At 46.9% G+C, this 20,295-nt stretch overlaps 1 protein-coding gene across 1 annotated transcript in view; it reads right to left on the bottom strand.

Annotated features, from left to right (window-relative positions):
• The window catches only part of DTNBP1 (dystrobrevin binding protein 1), a 96,355-nt gene extending 87,599 nt beyond the window's left edge, over positions 1-8,756 (bottom strand). The window contains exon 1 of the mRNA XM_065911901.1: positions 8,609-8,756. Within this exon, the coding sequence (XP_065767973.1) occupies positions 8,609-8,664 (56 nt within the window). The 5' untranslated portion in view covers positions 8,665-8,756. The remainder of the gene's footprint in view (positions 1-8,608) is intronic.
• Between the last annotated feature and the right edge of the window lie 11,539 nt (positions 8,757-20,295).

Genomic DNA, 20,295 nt, shown 5'->3' with positions numbered 1-20,295 from the left:
CTTTTTTAAATTATTGGGCTGGAAAACATAAATGGGCTAGAAATGCATATATAAAAAAATTAAACAGGCTTTTCTATACATAAAATATGAAGTTCATAAACTTTGATTATATGTATACACACACACACATACACACACATATATATATATATATATTTTTTTTTTACTTCACCAGCCCATTTTTACCTACTTTGGACTGTGGACTCTGTATCATATGACAGACTGCCAAAATGTGAGAGCTCAATTATGAGATAATCCCACATACAATGAAAACATCTGGACGTGTTCTTCTTAATCTGATTACTTCCACAAATATTCACTTCTGAACAGAGTCTGAAGCGCAGGCCACCTACCCCAGCTAGCCCCACAAAGCTTTCGTAAAGCAGACACAGGTGCTGCCTCCTCGAGATGCTTTACTACACTCTGCCAGAAGCTGTCCGAGCGTACCAGCGGAGTTGCCGTGACCTAGCACACCAGCTGACTCTCCTAGAATGCCCCAGCCCTCTGCTGTGCACAGGTGTACATGCACGCGCTGACGAAGGACCCCAACTTTTCAGTTGATGAGGCCTAGCTCAAAACCAGAAAGGGACTTCCAATATCAAATGCCATTTGTCAACAAGTTATAGTATCAATTTCACACCAAGACTATTTTATTTTATATTATTTATGTTCTTTTTCAAAAACTAAAATATTGATAAGATCAATTCCTCTACAATGTTAAAAAAAAAAAAAAAAAAAAAGACTTAGCAATCTCTTTAATACAAAACTATTTGTAGACATCTCTCCAGATGAGCTGAATTCAGAAAGTCATACCTGTCCTAGAAAAACAATAAAAAATTTTGAGCTTAGCTTGGAAACCAGTAAATCCAGTTTAAACTAAGATTAAGCAACAGCTCAAGAAAGTTATTTTGACAGTCATTCAACATTTTCCACTCCAAAATCTGAGAAAGGCACTTGGTTGTGACATCCCAGGTAGAATTGTACTAGAACAAATGGACACAGTGGTGCATTATAGTCAAAATGATTCTAGTATTATTTTCAGTGATTTGGGATAATTCACATGGTAACAAGGATATTGAAGCAAACTGCTAAGATCATCTTTGGACCATTCATTATACAACTGAGCAAATCTCTAGGTTAGTATTTCAAATATTTATTTCTGAAAAAAACTGTAAATCCTCCATTGTAACGTATCAAATTTGGGTTTCTCCTCCGTACTTCCCCAAAAGAAAGAAAAAATTGGTTTGGAATGAAACAGAAAAGAGGAAGCTTACAGGGAGCTGAAACTAAAATTATTGGAAGAATGAGTAAGCTTCCCCAGGTGGCTCCTTAACAACCATCTGCTTTAAAAATTGGTTTTTAACTAACTATAATGTGTGGAACTTATTTGATCTGGATTTGAACAAATCAGCTGTAAAAAGATACTTTTGAGAACCAGGAAATTTGATTATGGACTGGATAATTCATAACATCATAGAATTAGTATTAATTTTGTTAGGTATGACATTGGCATTGCATTTATATAACGTGTGTATTTTTTTTTTAAAGATGAAAATTTATTTCTGAGAGAGGTGAGAACTAAAGTCTGAGGTATACTCTATAAGCAGTGCTAGTCACTCAGTCATGTCTGACTCTTTGAGAGACCCCTGGACTGTAGCCCATCCGACTCCTCTGTCCATGGGATTCTCCAGGCAAGAATACTGGAGGGGGTTGCCATGCCCTCCTCCAGGGGATCTTCCCAATCCAGGGATGAAACCCATGTCTCCTGAATTGCAGGTGGATTCTTTACTATCTGAGCCATCAGGAAAGCTCATACTCTATAAGGGAGAGACTGAGTAAATGTGACAATAATTAACTGTTGTATCTGAATAATGTATCTATGGGGCTCACTGTATATATTTTTGTATACGTTTAAACTTTGTTTAAAAAAAAAGTTTTGGGGTTTCCCTGGTGACTCAGTGGTAGAGAATCTGCCTGCCAATGCAGGAGACGAGTTTGATTTCTGGTCTGGGAAGATCCCACATGGTATGGGACACCTACACCCATGTGCCACAGCTACTGAGCCTGTGCTCTAGAGGCTGCGAGCTGCAACAACTGAGTCCATGGACCACAACTGCTGGGGCTTCCCTGGAGGCTCAGACGGTATAGCATCTGCCTGCAGTGCAGGAGACCCGGGTTCGATCCCTGGGTCGGAAAGCTCCCCTGGAGAAGGAAATGGCAACCCCCTCCAGTATTCTTGCCTGGAGAATCCCATGGACAGAGGAGCCTGGCGGGGTCACAAAGAGTCGGACGCGACTCAGTGACTAACACACACCACAACTAGTGAACTGTGCTCTGGAGTCTCTGCTCCACGACGAGAGAAGCCATCGCAGTGAGAAGCCCATGCAACGTGAGAGTAGCCTCTCTGTGCCTCGGCTAGAGAAGAGCTCGCATAGCAACACCCAGCATAGCCAAATAAATAGATAGATTAAAATTTTTTTTAAGTTTTAATAACAAAAAACAGTCTTGTCGACATTCATCTTTTCTCATCACACCTTTTCCGTGTAAATCATCAATATGCCAAATTCAGAAGAGAAACTGCTGGAAAAAAAAAAGTAGCAAGAAGAAAGTTGGAAACAGTGAAAAAAGTTAAGGAAAGGATAAAAATAGTCAATGTAACACTTTTTAAGTTGAAAATTTAACAAGTAATCCTCCCAAAAGCAAAAAGGTCCTTTCTGAAGTACATACTCCAAACCTCGAAGTCAACTCACAGGAGCTTACCATTTTCATCTGGGGATAACTCTTAAGTTTCTCACAGTGATTCTGTGCTGGAAACAACCCATTAATTAAGTCACACAGTGTCTTGCCATGCTGAGAAGGAAATACTGGTCTGAGTGCAATTCCCCAGTTTCCTAAACCATAAAATAGGAGTATTATACTGACCATAATGATTTGCCACAAGAATTAAAGGAAATTCCGAATATGACTCTGGCAGCAGGCAGTAGCTGTAAATTAGAGAGGCAATTCAAACAAAAAGTATAATAAAAATGATCAGCAAGTATAATAAAAATGATCGCCATCAAGAAAGAAGCAATGTACATTACAGGGCCAAGGTAAAATAAAACAGAGGTCCCCCAATGCACCAGCTCCTATAAAAGGCTTCTCCTCCATTCCTAGCCTTCTTCACAACACAGCACACTCCCAGGGAGATAGGAGAGCCACCGCAGGAGTGTACTCATACACAGACTTCCAAGTGGGCCACCTCTCAACTGTTTCCACTCAAAGCAACCAATGCACGCTTCAGAGTCCGAAGTACTTGCTTTCAAATTCATCATCACACTACAATATTTTGAGATTGTTTCAAAGACTGACCTTAGTTTGACCATATTTATTTTTCTTTAAGCTTTACTGCAAATACTAAGATAGAGGCATCTTCTTAAGAAATGGAGATAACCAGCAAAACCTCTTGGATGAAAAGTTTAAAAAGTAGTTTCATAGAATGAAAGGTGGAGTTTGGCAAGGACTGCTGATCAGGAAACGGGCTTCTAGGCGTGACCTGATGGCACGGGGGACCTCGATGGCATTCCACATACCTGGACTTCAATGTTCTACTCATCTAAGCCCATCAGCTATTATGAAAGGCCAGGGTGGCTGCATTAAAACACCACGGAATGTATTAATTAGCATACTTTGTCCTATAATATTTTCATGCCTCTATTATTGACTTTAAATTGTTTATGAATACAAATCCAATCTATTATATTTTCCCATTAACTTTTTTTTCTTTTTTGAAGTCAAAATCAGGAAACACAAAAGTAACAATCACACCTAAAAGTGCACAGACCCCAAAGTCTGACAGCTGAGACACTCACACAAAAGTCACAGACTCAGGAAGTGGAGAGTCTCTCTCCTAATCACCCCCGAATGCACCCAGTCAGTCCTGACCTCTTTGCTCAGTGTTTCCTGAATTTCCCACTGCTTCTTGGACTTCGCAACACTTTTACTGTCAACTGCTCCTTCTCTCTCCGGAGAGGGCAATGGCACCCCACTCCAGGACTCTTGCCTGGAAAATCCCATGGACGGAGGAGCCTGGTAGGCTGTAACCCATGGGGTCATGAAGAGTCAGACATGACTGAGCGACTTCACTTTCATGCATTGGAGAAGGAAATGGCAACCCACTCCAATGTTCTTGCCTGGAGAATCCCAGGGACGGCGGAGCCTGGTGGGCTGCCGTCTATGGGGTCACAGAGTCAGACACAACTGAAGTGACTTAGCAGCAGCAGCAGCTCCTTCTCTCTCAAAACTGCTCAACTTCTCTGCTGGTAAATGACATCACTATCTAAGATACTCCAAAATTAACATCCTCAATTTCTCCACCTTTTTCACTTGCTAGTCTCCTTTTTTATGAAATCAACCAGTGCCTGTCATTATTCCCTCTGTCAAATTTCCACCAGCACTGCCTTTTCATCATCTCTCATCTGCTCCATAATTACAGCCTCCTAAACAATCTCCCTGCTCCCCTTCTCTAGTCCTCCCGTCACCCTGCCTCTCAAACTATTCTTCCAAAATACAGGCAGGCTCAGGCTGCTACCCTCCCCAAAAACCTTCAGAAGATTAGTCAACCTAAAAATAAGCCAAGACCATCCTATATAAGACAGCAATCCTCCCACCCCCCGCCCAACCCCTGAACCTGCTTTGTTTTTAGCAGCAGTACCTCTGACCTTCTAGATATTCGGCCTCCGGCCAGCTGAGTGAGGGCAGGGCCGTTATTTGCTGCCTGGTGTGCATTCTCCACTGCAACCCTAGTACCTGTCAACAGGTGTTAAGTGTTAGTTGCTCAGTTGCGTCTGACTCTGTGCCCCCATGGACTCCAGCCCACCAGGTTCCTCTGTCCATGAAATTCTCCAGGCAAGAACGCTGGAGGGGGTAGCCATTCCCTTCCACAACAGATCTTCCCAGCTCAGGGATTGAACCTGGGTTTCCTGCATTGCAGGCTGACTGCAGTAGCATGTGAGCTACTAGGGAAGCCCCATCAACAGATAAGTGCTCAATAAATATTTTCTAAATGAATTAATTTGCAAAGCACTGACAACCCTCTATTATCAGACACTAAACTTCCTTTCCAGGTTCCTCTCCCACAAGAGTTTCGTCTCTGAAATCCGTCAGCCAAATCTAGCCTCATCTCTTCTCATTCTTCTAGGCCAGTCTAGAAGTCAGCTCTTCTTTGAAGCATCTCATGACTCCTCTGAGCTCACAATCCACATCACCTTCCATGTTCACTTCCTTCTGCTTTGCTTTATGCTACCGCCAGCCTAGGGCATTTGGAGGGAAGACACTTGTTTTTGTCAAGCTTGTAGCCCCAGGATCTGGCCCCACACAGAGACACTGGTAAAGAGCAGGCAAAACTGGGCGTGTAGTCTCATACCTTTTTTTTTTAAATAAAATGAAAAAAACTTCTATGGTAACTTCTATGAAAACTTCCTAGACTGGTGTCTGACACTTGGTAGGAACTCAGTAATAAGTCAAGTTGAATATTAAGGTTTTTTTCCCCTGTTTATATTAAAAGGTAAGTAATCAGGGAAGAGCCAGCATTTGAGGCAAAGCCTCAATGTGAACTGTGAACTGTGAACTGGACTCTTAGATGCTCTCCTTTGAGGTTATGATACTCCGAGAGGGGAGAAGAGAAGTGAGCACAGCGGCAAGGTTGGAGGTCAGGGCAGAGGGGGCTCTGACCCCTGAGAAGGAAACACCCACTGTCTAGCTGCAACAAGTAACCACTGTGAACTTCTATCCCTCCCTATCCAAAAGCAACCAGAGCATTACTGACAGGAAATGCCAGCCAGTGCCAGGCAGCTGTAAACCCTTGGTAAATCTGATTGTCAGTTTCCTGAAGGGGTTTGCACGCCTGAATACATCAGTCCTGAGGCCGTGGGTTATAACTGCTCTGAAGGTTTAAAAAGAAAAAAATCAAAGACCAGAGTGGATTTGAAGAAAGTGCTTCAGTGTGTTCAAAAGTTTCCCTCAGAGCTCAAGCCAGTTCTTAAAGAGCAGAGGTTCTCTGTGAACTCTCCAAAAGGCTCCCAGAGCTCTGGGGGACATAAACCCAGATGAGGACGCACGTAGGTGAGGAGCAAAGAGTGAAGCTGGAAGCCAGTCCCCTCTGTCCCTCAGCCCCTGCACCAGATAACTGCCCAGTTAGCCCAGAAAGAAAGCAATGTAATTTCTAGGCTTACCTTGATTTTGACATAACTATTATGATGATTGAAACTTGATGATAAAAGATCATGAATCCATGGACAACCTACAGTCCTTTGAAGCTGACTTTAAGTTTGAATGGAAGGTTGAAATTCAGTGTTCACACATGCTTTAACCACTAATGTGGCATTCTCTTGTGAGCCTGATAAAGAATATTCCTATTATACTTAAAAAACAGTAAACTGCCTACGTTTCAGCTCCAGTTATATGAATTTCCAGAAACTGAAAATGAGCAGAAGTCTCTGAAGACAGGCTGTTGCTCTGAGCTACTGTGAAGCTCCACAGTGAAAGAGCTCAGGAAGGCAGGCAACCTTTCCCCTACTGAGTTTCGAGGGCAACCCCAAGGGTAGACGTTCCCAGTTACTTTGTAAGCCAGCTGCTCTGGCTTCTATGGGCACCAACAGGAAGTGTTCTAAAGGAATGCTAGGTCCAGTCTGGTGGTTTTGAGAGGCAAGGGCCATGTTGCTTTCAGCTCTGAATCCCCCAGTGTCTTCATGTAATATACACGTACAGCTGTGTTTAATTTCACCTTGCGGAGGAGTGATTTCTCTACCAGGTGACAGGCTAATGCCACATATGACCGGTCCAGTGGCTTGTCCGCTCAGAGTGACCTGTACAAGGAAGTCCATTAAGAGCCTTCACGGAATGGAGGCCCTCTCAGGACGTCCAATCCCAAACTGGCCCCAGTTTCTGGCATGCTTCAGGTAAATTCTGTTTTCAAGAAGGCATTCTAACCAGATCCCCTCCACCCTTCTCCGTTACTCAACCCTCAACTCGGGTTTTCCAGATCTCCCAGGATGGTCTGGGAGAATCCATATTCCTAGGTGAGTTGAACCTGCTTGAGCAAAGTTCAAAGAATGAATGGGTTCGGAGGCAACCACCTGACCTGTAAAGTTTCAGTAGTTGTAACTCCCAGAAGATAGACTGTTACTTCATCAAGGAATTTCTTGAGGTAACTACAGGAGGGCTGCACCAGATGGGCTTATCTGCAACCTACTCTTCTCATGCTACCATTGCAGCATTGTACCCCAACGTTTCAATAATTTACATTCTGAAAAATAAGTTAGTTTTTAAATTTAAAGGGGGGGCGGGGAATGCAAGCAATCAAGCACCGCGTCAATCAATGACTCCTAGGACATCTACAATTAACAAACCAAGACTACCAAAAATGCCTTACGTGTAAATGCTCAAGTATCTGCCAGTCTGTTACTACTCAGCACCTAAGAGGCAAATAATATAAACATTTTTGTCCACTAAGATACATATGTAGCTAACATCTTTCTCATCAGAAATGTAAAACATGATGGAGAGGCCCTCACAGGCAGAGCTTTCGCCAACGGATCCGTAATCTAAAGGTGACAGACGCATCCTTTATCAACGTGACACCCTTTTGGAAGAAATGGAAAAGTTAAAATGAATTAAGCACTGAATAATAACAGTGACACAACGTGAGTGCTCTGTTTTACACGTTAGTTCATTCATCCTCACAAATAACCCCGTGAGATGAGAACCATCTTCATCATCCCCGTTGCTGTAACAGTCGCGGAACATGAGGCAGAGAAACTTGCAGAATACGCGTTGCTTAAGTGGTAGAGATAAGATCCCAGGGCCCCTGGCGTTAGAGTTTATGCCAAACTGGAATCACCTGGGCGGGGGGGGGGGGGTTCCTTTCGAATTCCCATCCTCAGCCTGGTGTAGCTGGTATCCTTTGCGACCCGGCACGAACTAGGATGGTTGCCAGGAGATTCCAAGCAAAGTTCGGGAACCGCTAGGTTCGCGTGCGCGTCACCACTAGGGCACGAACAGGATAGCCAGTTGTGGCGTTTCTGTGGCCCGAGAGTTTCTAGTTTCTTCACTGAGGCGCTGAACCCGACGGAGAGAGAGAAAGCAAAAGGGGAAGAAGAGGCGCTCAGCCTCCGCGCGCGCGGAGCAGGACACCGGGCGGGCCCCGGCGGTCTGGCGGGGGCGACGGCCCGAGCCGGCAGGGGTCTCGGCAGCGTGGGAGGGGGCGCCGGGGCACCGTCCCTCGTGGGGCCGCGGGGGTGGGGCGCGCTCGCCTCTCACCCGACCCCTCTCGGGCCGGCCGAATCTGCCGGGGAAAGGTCACCCGGCCCCCGGCCGCCCGCAGCCGTCCGGACCCGCTCCCGGCCCCGGCGCGCGGCTCTGAGCCTGCCCGGCGGGACCTAAGTTACTTCGTGCGGCCGGGCCGACGCCGGAAAGTTGGCTACTGTCCCCGCCCGGGCGCGGATAGGAGGCCCGGGGTTGGGTGAGGGGAGTGGCGGGCGCCAGATGAGACCCCGGGTGCGCGGAGGCGGCGTCCCGGCTCCCCGGCGCGGCCTTGCTGGCCCCTTTTCGTCCCCCACCGTGTACCCACCCGGAGGTGAAATCCTGCTGCACGCTCAACAGCCGCTCGCGCAGGGTCTCCAGCATCGCCGCCGTGTCTCCGCTGCTCAGGCCGCCGCCGCCCCCCCGCACCTGTCACCTCACGCCCCGAGCCCCGCGGCCGGCCCCGCCCCCCGCCCTTGCTCGTCCCCGCGGCGCGGCCCTTCCGCGTCCCCGCCCCCGCCCTTGCTCGGCCCCGCGGCCGGCCCCGCCCCCCGCCCTTGCTCGTCCCCGCGGCGCGGCCCTTCCGCGTCCCCGCCCCGCCCTTGCTCGCCCCCGCCCGGCCCCGCCGGCCCCTCCCCCCCGCCCCCCGCCCCCCGCCCTTGCTCGTCCCCGCGGCGCGGCCCCTTCCGCGTTCCCGCCCCGCCCCGCGCCGGCCTGCGCAGCCGCAGTAGGGCGCGCCGGCTCGTGCTGCTGGAAAAGGGGGCGGTCCTTCCCCGGCCGCGGAGACAGCCTGCTGCTCTGAAGCCCTGTTCTCGCCCAAGCCGGGCCGGCTGCCATTTCTTTTTAAAATAGAAGCGGCCGCGTCAAAGAATGCTTTACATTCAGCGCTTCCTTGAGTGAATGGACCTGTCGCGGACACTCTCCTGGGCTCTGGTTCCAGGATCTGAGCCCGCTGGCTCTGACCTTGGATGATGACAACCACTCAGCTCCGGTTTCTTCGATGAGAAAGTGGCGACTGTTCCGACATCCTGACTTTCCATTCTTCTCGTCAGCCTGTCCCAACAGGCTTTCGGTCCTTCTCACCGAAGGTGGAGACCTTTGTCGAATCACCAGTGGTTTCCATTTGTTACCTCTCTGGTTTTTTCCCTCGACCTCTCGCTGGTTCTCATGCCATTCCTTATCCCAGTCTTAAGACTCCATACTTGCACGCTCTCGGTCCATTCCTCCTCCTGTTTTAACTGCTTCTCCAGAGGCTGCATTTGCAGCCTCCCGCCCTTCTCCTTGTATGCTCTCTGCCTGGGTTTTTCTATCCATTACAATGCGGTAAATTCTATCAAGGCACGGGTGACGCCCGAGATCTCCATCTTCAACCCAGTCCTCCCTCCCCCTCCTTCAGTTTACACGAATTATTAACTCCACCTGTATCCAACAAGCATCTCCAAACCCAAAACACCAAAAATTGAAAATGTGATTGCAAGCTCACTTTCGAACCTAATCCCAGCCTCTTCCATTCATTAAACGGCACCACCATCCACCTGGTTGCTCAAGTTAAGCCACCCGAAATTACTCAGTTATTCTTTTCCCCAGCTGCTGAGTATTAATTCATCAGGTCCAATCAACTCTACTTCTAAAGCATTGCTAGAACGTGCTCCTCTTTCTCCATCTTCACTAAAATCACCCTGATCCAAGACACCACCGTCTTTCACCAGGGATACTAACGGATCTGATTCTCCTCTTTCACCATGCACATCCCCATAACGCATCCTTGACACAACAGCCAAAGAGAATTATTTAAAAAGAGCAATCAGATCATGTCGCTTTCCTGCTTTAAATCCTTCTGTGCTCTTGGGGAGAAAGTCAAACTCCTCACTGGGCTTACAAGTCTCAAAATTTGAACCCTTCCTGGCCTTCTACCTAAAGTAAGTACTACTCACCTATCATTCCTTGACATTTAAGCCACACTAACCTTTGGTGTTGGAGAAGGAAATGGCAACCCACTCCAGTATTCTTGCCTGGAGAATCCCAGGGATGGAGGAGCCTGGTGGGCTGCCGTCTATGGGGTCGCACAGAGTTGGACACGACTGAAGCGACTTAGCAGCAGCAACCTTTGGTATGTTGCGTGTTCCCTGAAAATCCCAGGTTCATTTCCTAGGCCTTTTCACAAGCTTTTCTCCAAATTATACCACTGGCTCCTTTGTGGCATTTGAGCTCAGCTTAAATATCATCCTCTAATGTAGATCTTTTCTGATCATTCCAGCTACTGGCCCAGTCACTTCCCATACATCCTGTTTCTCAACTTAGTACATGACATTATCTGACAATTTATTTAGTAATTGCTTAATTAAGAAAAAGTTATCTGGGGCTTCCCTGGTGGTCCAGTGGTTAAGGATCTGCCTTGCAATGTAAGTGACCCTAGTTCAATCCCTGGTCCTGGAAGATCCCACGTGCTGCTGCGAAACCGAGTGTGTGTGCCGCAACTACCGAAGCCCTCGAGCCTAGATCCCATGCTCCACAACAAGGAGCCACTGCAATTGGAAGTCCATGCACCACCACTACCGAGTAGCCCTTGCTTGCCACAACTAGAGACAGCTCTCACTCGCCCAGCAATGAAGACCCAGCACAGCCAAAAATAGATAGATATTTAAAAAGGAAGAAGTTGTTTATTTGCTCACACATGTATTTTAAAACGGGGTCTGAGACTAGGGTGAGGTGGGTAAGGCAGGTGTAAAACTTAAGGGGGAACTAAAAACCTTAATAAATCAAGATAAATATTTTAATGCAATATTCAAAAAGTTTTAAATTAATGAAAAAAAATGTGATGAACAAAATATCAACATTTTAAAGACAGGATCTACTTGGGGCTGAGATTGAATGAGGCAAATGAGAAGGGCTGTGTGAGGATAAGCCTTTCCTGGCAGAGCCGAGGTGACTATTCTGATTAGTGATTTAGGGAATTAGGGTCCTGGCCCCATCTTCTCTTCTTTTTCTTGGGTGCAAACATCCAGTAAAGAACAGCCATTCTTCTCCATAAGGACAGGCTGCCAGGTGAGGAGACTGTGGTGACCTGTACTTTCTGTGACTGGGTGGACAAGTCTTATCCTGAGGTTCTGTAATAGGAGTTCTGCTTGTCCATGAGCATAAGTCATGTGCTTCATCAACATTGCCAGAAATGAAAGTGATGGGTGCTTTATGCTGACTTTCTTTTTTCTTAGTTGAGATAAGTAATAGGGGTGCTATTTACTGAGTCTCCACCACCCAGAAATAATACCTGGCACAGAGTAAGTGATTGAATGATCCGGTCTATAGAGAGAATTCTCAGTATCTAGTAGATGTGGAAACCACAGGTACTGAGGAACAGTAAATAGTTTTCATTTTATTCAATTTAAATAAACTCCTCTGCTCATAAGCTTTCAATTTACTAAGTTTTACAGATTTCAATAAGGCACCAAATCTGATCAAAAAGAGTCTGCCTGTCACTAGAAAATAGCTTTATCTGTGCCCAGTCATTTTTGTCTTGACCACTACATTGTTAGTCTGTAGCATGTTGATCCTTCATTTTGAGATGTTTTATGGACATTCTTAATCCCGTCATATCTGATAAACCTCAAAACAGAAGTTTTTAAAGTGCTAAAAAGAAATAATTATAAGGAAACAAAAGTAAATGAAAAAATAATGAAAGTAGAAAATGACAACTGTGACACATGAGTTGTTTTATAGGAATGATTAAGGACCTGAGTTGAAGCATGTGACAAGTTGTGTCCATTTAAGTAATAGTGGTCAGAAACAAGGAAAGCTGATTGGCAAAATGAAAAAACAAAATTTTTAAGTACAGAGAATCAACGTCAGTATTGGAGGCTATTGTGTGTTAGTCGCTCAGTCGTGTCCAACTCTTTGTGACCCTATGGACTGGAGTCCACCAGGCTCCTCTGTCCATGGAATTCTTCAAGCAGGAATACTGGAGTGGGTAGCCATTCCCTTCTTCATGGGCTTTTCCCGACCCTAGGATCAAACCAGGGTCCCCTGCATTGTAGGCAGATTCTTCACCACTGAGCCAACAGAGATGCCCGGTGGACTATTGGCTTAATCTTAATTCAGCAATTGGTTGAGAGTTGACTTGAGAAGATGATAGCTAAGCGTGGAGAAAGTCGTGGTGGTGAAACGTTTGGGGCGAGCACCAAAGCTGCTTAAGTAGCTCCCTGTGGCAGAGGTTCCCTGGGCCAGCAGCAGAAGCAACCCCTCGGAGCTCCTAGCCAACTCGGAACCACAGCCCCGCCCAGACCTACTCAATCAGAATCTGAGGTTTAACAAGATCCCCACATGATCCATATTTATTTAAATATGAGAAGCACGGCTCTAGGACACGGCTAAGAAAAGGGGCTTCCTAGTCTCAATGGATTCTTACTGTAGACAAAGTGATAAATGAACATTTGGTGGAACCAGAAGAAAAGAAAAGATGCTATAAAAGAACCCAGTGGACTTCATGTCACTTTATTGGCAGAGATCTTTCAGAATAATGGGAAAGGAACTATTGCCATTTGAGTACAAGAATCTTAGATTTGTAAAGGTGTCTAACTTAGGCTTGTAAAGATATCTATAATGTGCTGTTATTAACTTACTTATAATAAAAAACAAGATTTTTGACATCTTTTAATTTTTAAGAATTTAAAGATGCCAAAAGAAAACAAAAACAGTAAATTTTCTTGTGAAACAATTAGTTGTTCCAAGAATAAAGTAGGCTAAATAAAGCTAGAAGGTAACATTAGCATGGCATGTCGAAAAAGAAAACTGGAACCAGAGAGGTGGAGGAGGGGAGTTCCAACAGCAGAGCAACGATTAGAGCCCAGGTGAAGAACGTAAAAGAAGAAGGAATGGTGGGGAGGGAATCAAAGTCTTAAGAAGAAAGCTCACAAACCAACTGCCGGGAGCCAACACACGAGATCCCACCCATGACAAGGTCATGAGGGAGAAAACCTGACGGGCAAGGCGGATCAGGTTTTCAGGGATTCCAAAAAGCTGCCCCTGGCGCTCACCTTAAAGATGATATCTGTCTTTCTGATGCTTGCTTCAATAGACTACTCCCTAATTTCTGTGACACAGGCAGAAGGCTTTCCCTGATCTCTTTCCAAATAAGAATCAATTTAGAACTTTAATCAATAAGTTTCCCAGTGGTGGTATTTTATGAGATTATCCAGGGTGGAAGGAGTGTTTTAATTTAAACTCCTTTGCTGGTATTTTAGTTTGTTTGGCAAATGCTTTTATGCCCTTGGTACTAATATGCATGATTGCTTATAATACCCTAATCATAAAATAACATAAAGTACCTGATCATATAAAGGCCCTAATAGACATAGAGCTCTTCAGGGGGTGAGGAAGTCCTATTAGAAAACACAAGAAAAATTATTCTAAAAGTAGCTGTTGGGTTAACATTTGCTTGCTGTGTTTTTGCTCTTAATGTGCTAAGGTTGTGTTATAGAAACCACTGTTAATATAGTTATAGATCTAGAAAAATAAGAGCTTAGCCCTAGTGTGGTAACAATGAGATGGTTGCTAATTGTCAGCCAGGAGTGCTAGGCAGAGGCTGCCTCACTGAAGCTGCAGAGTCTGCGTGGGGTAAACTTCTCAGATAAACGCAACTGACAACTTCTGCAGAAGGATTAATTTTTGTGTCAACAAGGTTATACTTCTACTCTGTACTGTTGCCCTGTGAGACTGCTACCTTTCAGTTAAGGTCACCATAGAAACAGAAAATAGGCAGGTCAGGTGAATGTAAACCTAAAATGTTAATAGGCCCCAACGCCAGAAGATAATGTACAAGACCCTCATAAACAAAGAAGTATGCAGAAAACACCCTGGTTTCGTGAAGGACAAGCTGACGTAATGTTAAACTATCTTCCCTTTAGAAATGTACTAACTTAGGGTATAAAAGCTACAGTAAAAAATAAAGCATTGCCAGATTCTGCTGCACTCCCTGTCTGGTCACTCTCTCTCTCTTTCTTTCTCTCTCTCTCCCTCGCAGACTTGGCCCTATCAAGGCTGGTCTCACGTGTCTTCTCTCTCTCTCTCGCCGACGCCGTTCATCCTGAGGGTACCCCCTGGATCCTGCTGGGGCTGGACCCCGGCAATCAACAAGACAAATGTTGGTCTTACAAGACTCCCAGCAAAGCAGGGCAGGAGTGTTTTCATCGTGAGCCACATTGAAAGAAAAGTGAGGGACAGCTCAGCTGCATCTGTTTGCTTAGACATCTCACTGTAATAAAATGTCATCAGGCGCCTAACCCCATCTTTCCTGCTCAGATGAGAGAAAGGTACTACACAGTACGTTAGAGGATGAAACCTCTTTTCTTTTTTGTCTATGTAGGATCTATATGATATGAACTTTTCATTGATAACCAATTAACTCCGTTCACCCAAGTGTAGGGAGGGACCCTACATGAGTAGAGGAGAAGACATCCTATAATGTCGACAAATAAATGGTTTTCCCTGGAGAAAGCATATCTTAGAAATTACATCTTCTGAACCACTATCGGACAGAAATCTCTTTGAGTGGGAGAATTTAATTCAAACTGAAACTTTTAAATAAGAACTACTTACAAAAAATGATTGAGACAGTTATTATCTATAGTTAAGTATCAGCTTAATATAGGTGGGGGGAGAGGAGAATCTCAGTAATTGAAAAGGATTGAGTAGAAGGGCAAACAGGAGGCCCCAGTCTCCTAGGAGTTCCTCTCTGTCCACAGGAGTTGCCCATGTCAGTGGAAACTGATACGATGAAACTGATTCTAGCAGGAAACGAGAGAGCCGTTTAAATGCAGGTGAGTGGAGGGTTCTCAGCCCTGGCTGCTTTTGAGAATCACTTGCTGCTGCTGCTGCTGCTGCTAAGTCGCTTCAGTCGTGTCTGACTCTGTGCGACCCCATAGACGGCAGCCCACCAGGCTCCCCCATCCCTGGGATTCTCCAGGCAAGAACACTGGAGTGGGTTGCTATTTCCTTCTCCAATGCCTGAAAGTGAAAAGTGAAAGTGAAGTCGTGTCTGACTCTCTGCAACCCCATGGACTGCAGCCTACCAGGCTCCTCCGTCCTTGGGATTTTCCAGGCGAGAGTACTGGAGTGGGGTGCCATTGCCTTCTCCGTGAGAACCACTTGGGGAGCATTTAAAAAATACCAGTGCCGGCTCAATCTCTGTAGATGCTGGTTTAGCTGGTCTGAGGCCACAGCTCCTCAGCCACACTGTTAAGACTTCCCAGTGGGCTCTAACTTTGAGAACAACCGAGCTGAGCACTGAGACCTGAGTTGCCTGCAGGGAACGGCAGCAGAAGCTCTGGTTGGAACAGCAGTTGTGACCTCAGAGTCCCCCGACCTCCTTGACTCCAGGATTCCAGGTTGAATTCCATCCTCACTCTGCCACTCCTTCAAACAGGCACCTGCTCCATCACTTCGTTTGCAATGTTTGGGGTGCGAGCCTGATCCCCTGCAGCCACAGGGCGCTGGCTGACCGTGGAGCGCTGTGTGAAGGAGAGAGTGAATCCAGGCGCCTCGTGGGGGAGGCTGAGGCTCTGCCCAGAGGGATGGAGAACGGGCGTGCTGGAGCTACTCCGGGGCATAGGACTGCCCCTCAGCCCTTCTATAAGAACGCTACACAGCAAAGGAAGAGAACCCCAGGAGCTGCCCGTGTTCTGAGACTTGCCTCCTGGAACTGGAAGGTTCCTGTTGTCTTTGAGAAACCACAAATGTTCTAGTGTCCTGAGCAGCTCTTAGTAGCTGTCATTTCAGAGAAAAAATGGCCCCTGTCCCCTCTCCTGGCAACTCTTCCAGTCCCATTTATTTCTCTGTCTCTGACCCCTCCGCTCTCATTTTTCACTCTTTCTCCGCCTCGCTCTACCACAGGACACCTGCCGCCTGGTGACTTCGGCTTAGTGCCCTGTCTCTATGCCTCTCCCTTTGGCATAGCTGCCAACTGGGGCCCCCCAGAGGAAGGTTCAAGATCATTTCTCCAGTTCTGTTTTTAACAGAACTCATGCTTTCCATGTCTGCCTGTAGCCCAAGGACCAGTCATAGCCCAGTCTACTGTGATTCAGGCAGCAGGGTCAACCAGTACAGAACATGGGCAAGGATTGCTTTCAGCCTTTTTTCCCACCTAAAAGAGGATTGTTTCTTAGACCTAGCAAAGGCGAAAACAAGCCTATAATAGCTAAATTAGGGACAAAGTATCCAGAGTACCTGGTAATGAAGCTTGAGTGCGTGCATGCATACTAAGCCGCTTCAGTCCTGTCCGACTCTTTACGACCCCATGAACTGTAGCCTGCCAGGCTCCCCTGTCCATGGGATTCTCCAGATAGGAATACTGGAGTGGGTTGCCATCCTCACCTCCCGGAGATCTTCCTGGCCCAGGGATCGAACCCGAGCCTCTTACGCTGTCTCCTGCATTGGCAGGCAGGTTCTTCACCACTAGCGCCACCTGGGAAGCCCCAGTGAAGCTGGTATTGCTGTGGTTCAGAGGCTTGCGCATTATAAGTGGTAAGTTTGCAAACACTGCCTTTATGATGTGCTGAGAATCTCAGTGAGGGGAGGGGAAGAAAGAAAGTAGTTTCTTTCTCCAAAGTTCGTTCTTCTTCAAAGTTCTCATGGACAAAAACACGGGGCTCCTAAGCTGTAACTAGTGTATGGTCTCCGTTTATACACAGAAATGCAAGTGAACAGATGTATTTGTTGTCTTAATAAACCGTCGTACATGCCTATGAAAGCCCGTGGCGTACACTGAATGGTTTGTTCCTCCGTGATTGGAGTTCTGTTCCTGAAGTGAGTCTGATCGCTGTGCTTTACGCAATCCTAATCAGCCACTGCTCGTCACCTGGTGGTACCCAGCCAGGGAACACAGCTCCAAGAGACAGTGAGCTCATGGATGGAGAACTTCTCATGAAACCGCAACTTTTTTAAATAGTGGAAATGTCACAGGAGGAAAAGTACTCCAAACAAGAGCCTCAGTCAAAATCTCTGAATTGAAGCAACACAAGCTTGATTATCAGGTTCACTGGGTACTTTGTCTCTAATTTAGCTATTATAGGCTTATTTCCCCCTCTTATAGGTCTAAGAAACAGCCCCTCATAATCTCCTTCTAGGGAGGAAAAAAAAGACCAAAAGCAATTCTTGCCCATGTTTGATACGGGCTGACCCTGCAAGTTGGGTCACAGTAGATGGGGCTGTGACTAGTCTTTGGCCAACAGTGAAGAAATGCTGGGCTCTTAGGCTGAGCATCCGATGGGTTTGGGGGTTCCTTCTCCTGATTGCCCACTGCTTCCTAACATGCCTCCCTCAGTTCTGCAAGGCTGAGTCCTCAGGGTTTTCTGTAACATCATCTACTCAGCAAGTGACTGCTGAGGCCCTGCCCATGCTCGGCACGCTACGAGATGCTGGGCACACTTTACTGTGACAAGGATGACTGTTACCCACTGAGACCTCATTGAGGCAGGATTCTAAGCATGCTACCTGTGTCAGATGAGGAAATGAAGGACAGTAAGGCACCTCCCAACCCGTGAAGAGTTTCTAGTCTAGAGGAGAGGCGGTCAGCATTTACATGTGGTGATGACAGCCCAGATGAAGGGTCACTCACCTTGACTTTGCTTTGAAAGAAAGAGTCCCAAGACGGAGCCTATTGTTTAGGGCCCCCCTCCCTGAGAAATTTCAATCTGGGCACATTGGTGCAAACTCCTGGAAGGTGCACGTGACTGGTTGGTGAAGTTTGGCATCTGGCCCGGCCTGCCCGTGATGCCTACAGCTCTCCCGATGGTGGCTGAGCCTGGCTGGCCTGGCTCCACAGACTGGCAAGACCTGAGAGTGGGGAACAGAGGAGACACAGAGCCCGCCTGGGTCAGGAGCAGAGTAAGGGAGCGGGGGGACCTGCCCAGGCCAGACCCCCTTGCCCTCTGCCCTCTGGAGAGGAACAGGAAAGGGTTACACAGCCCCTGCCTGGGATCCACATAGAGACTCCCTTTCCTGGGAACTAGAGGCTTCCCAGGGTAAATGTGAATCAGAGACCTGGGAGGACCCCAGGCGGGCCTGAAGGAGGGGAGGAAGGTTCAGGTTGGGGAACCCGTCCTCCCCACTGGCCAAGCCGACATGCTCTGCTTCTGCGTTGAGTTATAGTGAGTCACCCCCGGTCATCACCAGCCTCATTTCCTCAAACACAAGGACTAAGGCACTGCCTGCAGAACTGCAGGACAGCCAGCATTCCGAGTCCGCTCTACGGCGTGGGGGTCTGAGCAGGGCACACAGAGCCCACCAGGGTTTGCCAGTAGAAACAGCCTTTCGTGGGGTCCTAGCTGCAGCACGTGAGATCGTCCCTGGGACAGGCGGGATCTTTCGTTTTGGGGCGAGGGCTCAGCAGTTGCTAGTGGGCGGGCTTGGTTGCCCCGCAGCACGTGGGATCTTGGTTTCCTGACCTGGGATGGAATCTGCGACCCCTGTGTTGGGAGACAGATTCTTAACCACCGGACCACCAGGGAAATCCCCCAAAACAGCTTTTCCAAAGCCCCACAGGACTTTTACTCACTTCACACTCTCTGAGAAAGGATTTTCAGGAGGGCGGGTCACACTTCACAAGGGTCTGTATCATTTTACTGGGAGGAGCACATGGCAGGGTCTTAATGGTGGAGACAGCAAGTCATCTTGGAGCAGATCTTCTGGAAGAATCATTTGCATGACCCTTTATTTTATGCAGGTCAATGCAAACAGGCATCACTTGTTTACAGAGGAAGGGTGTAATATGCTTTGGTGGGTGGATCTTAAAGCTTGTGGGGAAGAGGTTCACAAATTTGCATAAAATCTCTGGAGTCTCTGAAAGGGTAGACTCAGTAAAGTGTCTAACCTCTTCCTCTTTGAAGTCACCCAACATATAAAACATCTCAGGGAGGGTGAACTGTCTCACTGAGGTCAGATGACAGGAAAACTTCAGACTAGAGGGACCTTGGGGAGATCCCCTTAGGGGAAACGGGAGTGGGGGAGGTTGGGGCAGACAGGTTTGTGCTGGTCACCTGGGCCCCCAGCACAGCTTGAATTCTACCGAAGGGCTACTTTGGGCGAAGTGGAGGTGCATGCATGCGCGCGCGTGCGCGCGTGTGTGTGTGTGTGTGTGTGTGTGTGTGTGTGCATCTGTGTGTGAACAGAGGTCTGAGTCACAAAGCTGATCTCGTTGGGAGCCCAGCTGCCTTTATAGCAAGGAATAACCAATACCTGATAATTAGGAGTTATCCTCTAACCTCCTGGGGGTGAAGCTGAATTTTGACTCTAGCCAAGATAACGCTAATCTGACTCTTTGAATTAAGACTATCTCTGAGGTCTGGGATTTATTATGGGGGAGGGCCCCAACTGAGAGAAGAAAAACCGTTCAAGTGATAGGCAAATTGGAGGCTAATTTGAACAATAATTTTACCCCAAGCTGGTGAAGCAGAATATTCTGGCATCTTGAAGGAGGCAGTAAGTCAGAAACGGGTTAGGGGCCCCACCCTTTGCTTGTACTCCTGTGAGGTACAATCTGGGAGATGTGGGTCCCGAGGATGATTTTCTGAAGTGCCTTGTCTACCTTTGGGGAACCACAAAGCATCCTGTCTTCATCTTTTAATCCAGGGCATCGCCACTAAATGTTTGCAATACCTTATTGCATCTTCATTCACGCAACCCTAAATCAAATCAGATCTGGGAGCTTCTCCCCCAGGCCAAATGGAAATCAGCCAGGAATCAGATCCAGGCTTCAAACCAGTCCTCTTTTTTTTTTTTTTTTTTCCTCTTCACTGTCACGTCCTTAAGTGCTATTAGCATTTTACCCAAACCTGATGATGTGTTTTGAGTGGGGAGAGAGTTTCCATTAACTCCCTGTTTCACCCATCACTAAATTTAGCCTTCGATATAAAGTCTCAAGTTCTTTGCCCTAAAAATAGCTTGGGGCTGAAATGGGAGCAGAAGTGAGGATCAGTGTCAGCTGTGGTGTCCTCAGAACCCCACGGATGTTAAAGGTCAATAAAC

Source organism: Muntiacus reevesi, chromosome 20 (assembly GCF_963930625.1).
Source record: "Muntiacus reevesi chromosome 20, mMunRee1.1, whole genome shotgun sequence".
Taxonomy (NCBI): Eukaryota; Metazoa; Chordata; class Mammalia; order Artiodactyla; family Cervidae; genus Muntiacus; species Muntiacus reevesi.
The sequence above is the reverse complement of the archived record's forward strand: the minus strand, read 5'-3'. Positions and strand labels throughout refer to the sequence as shown.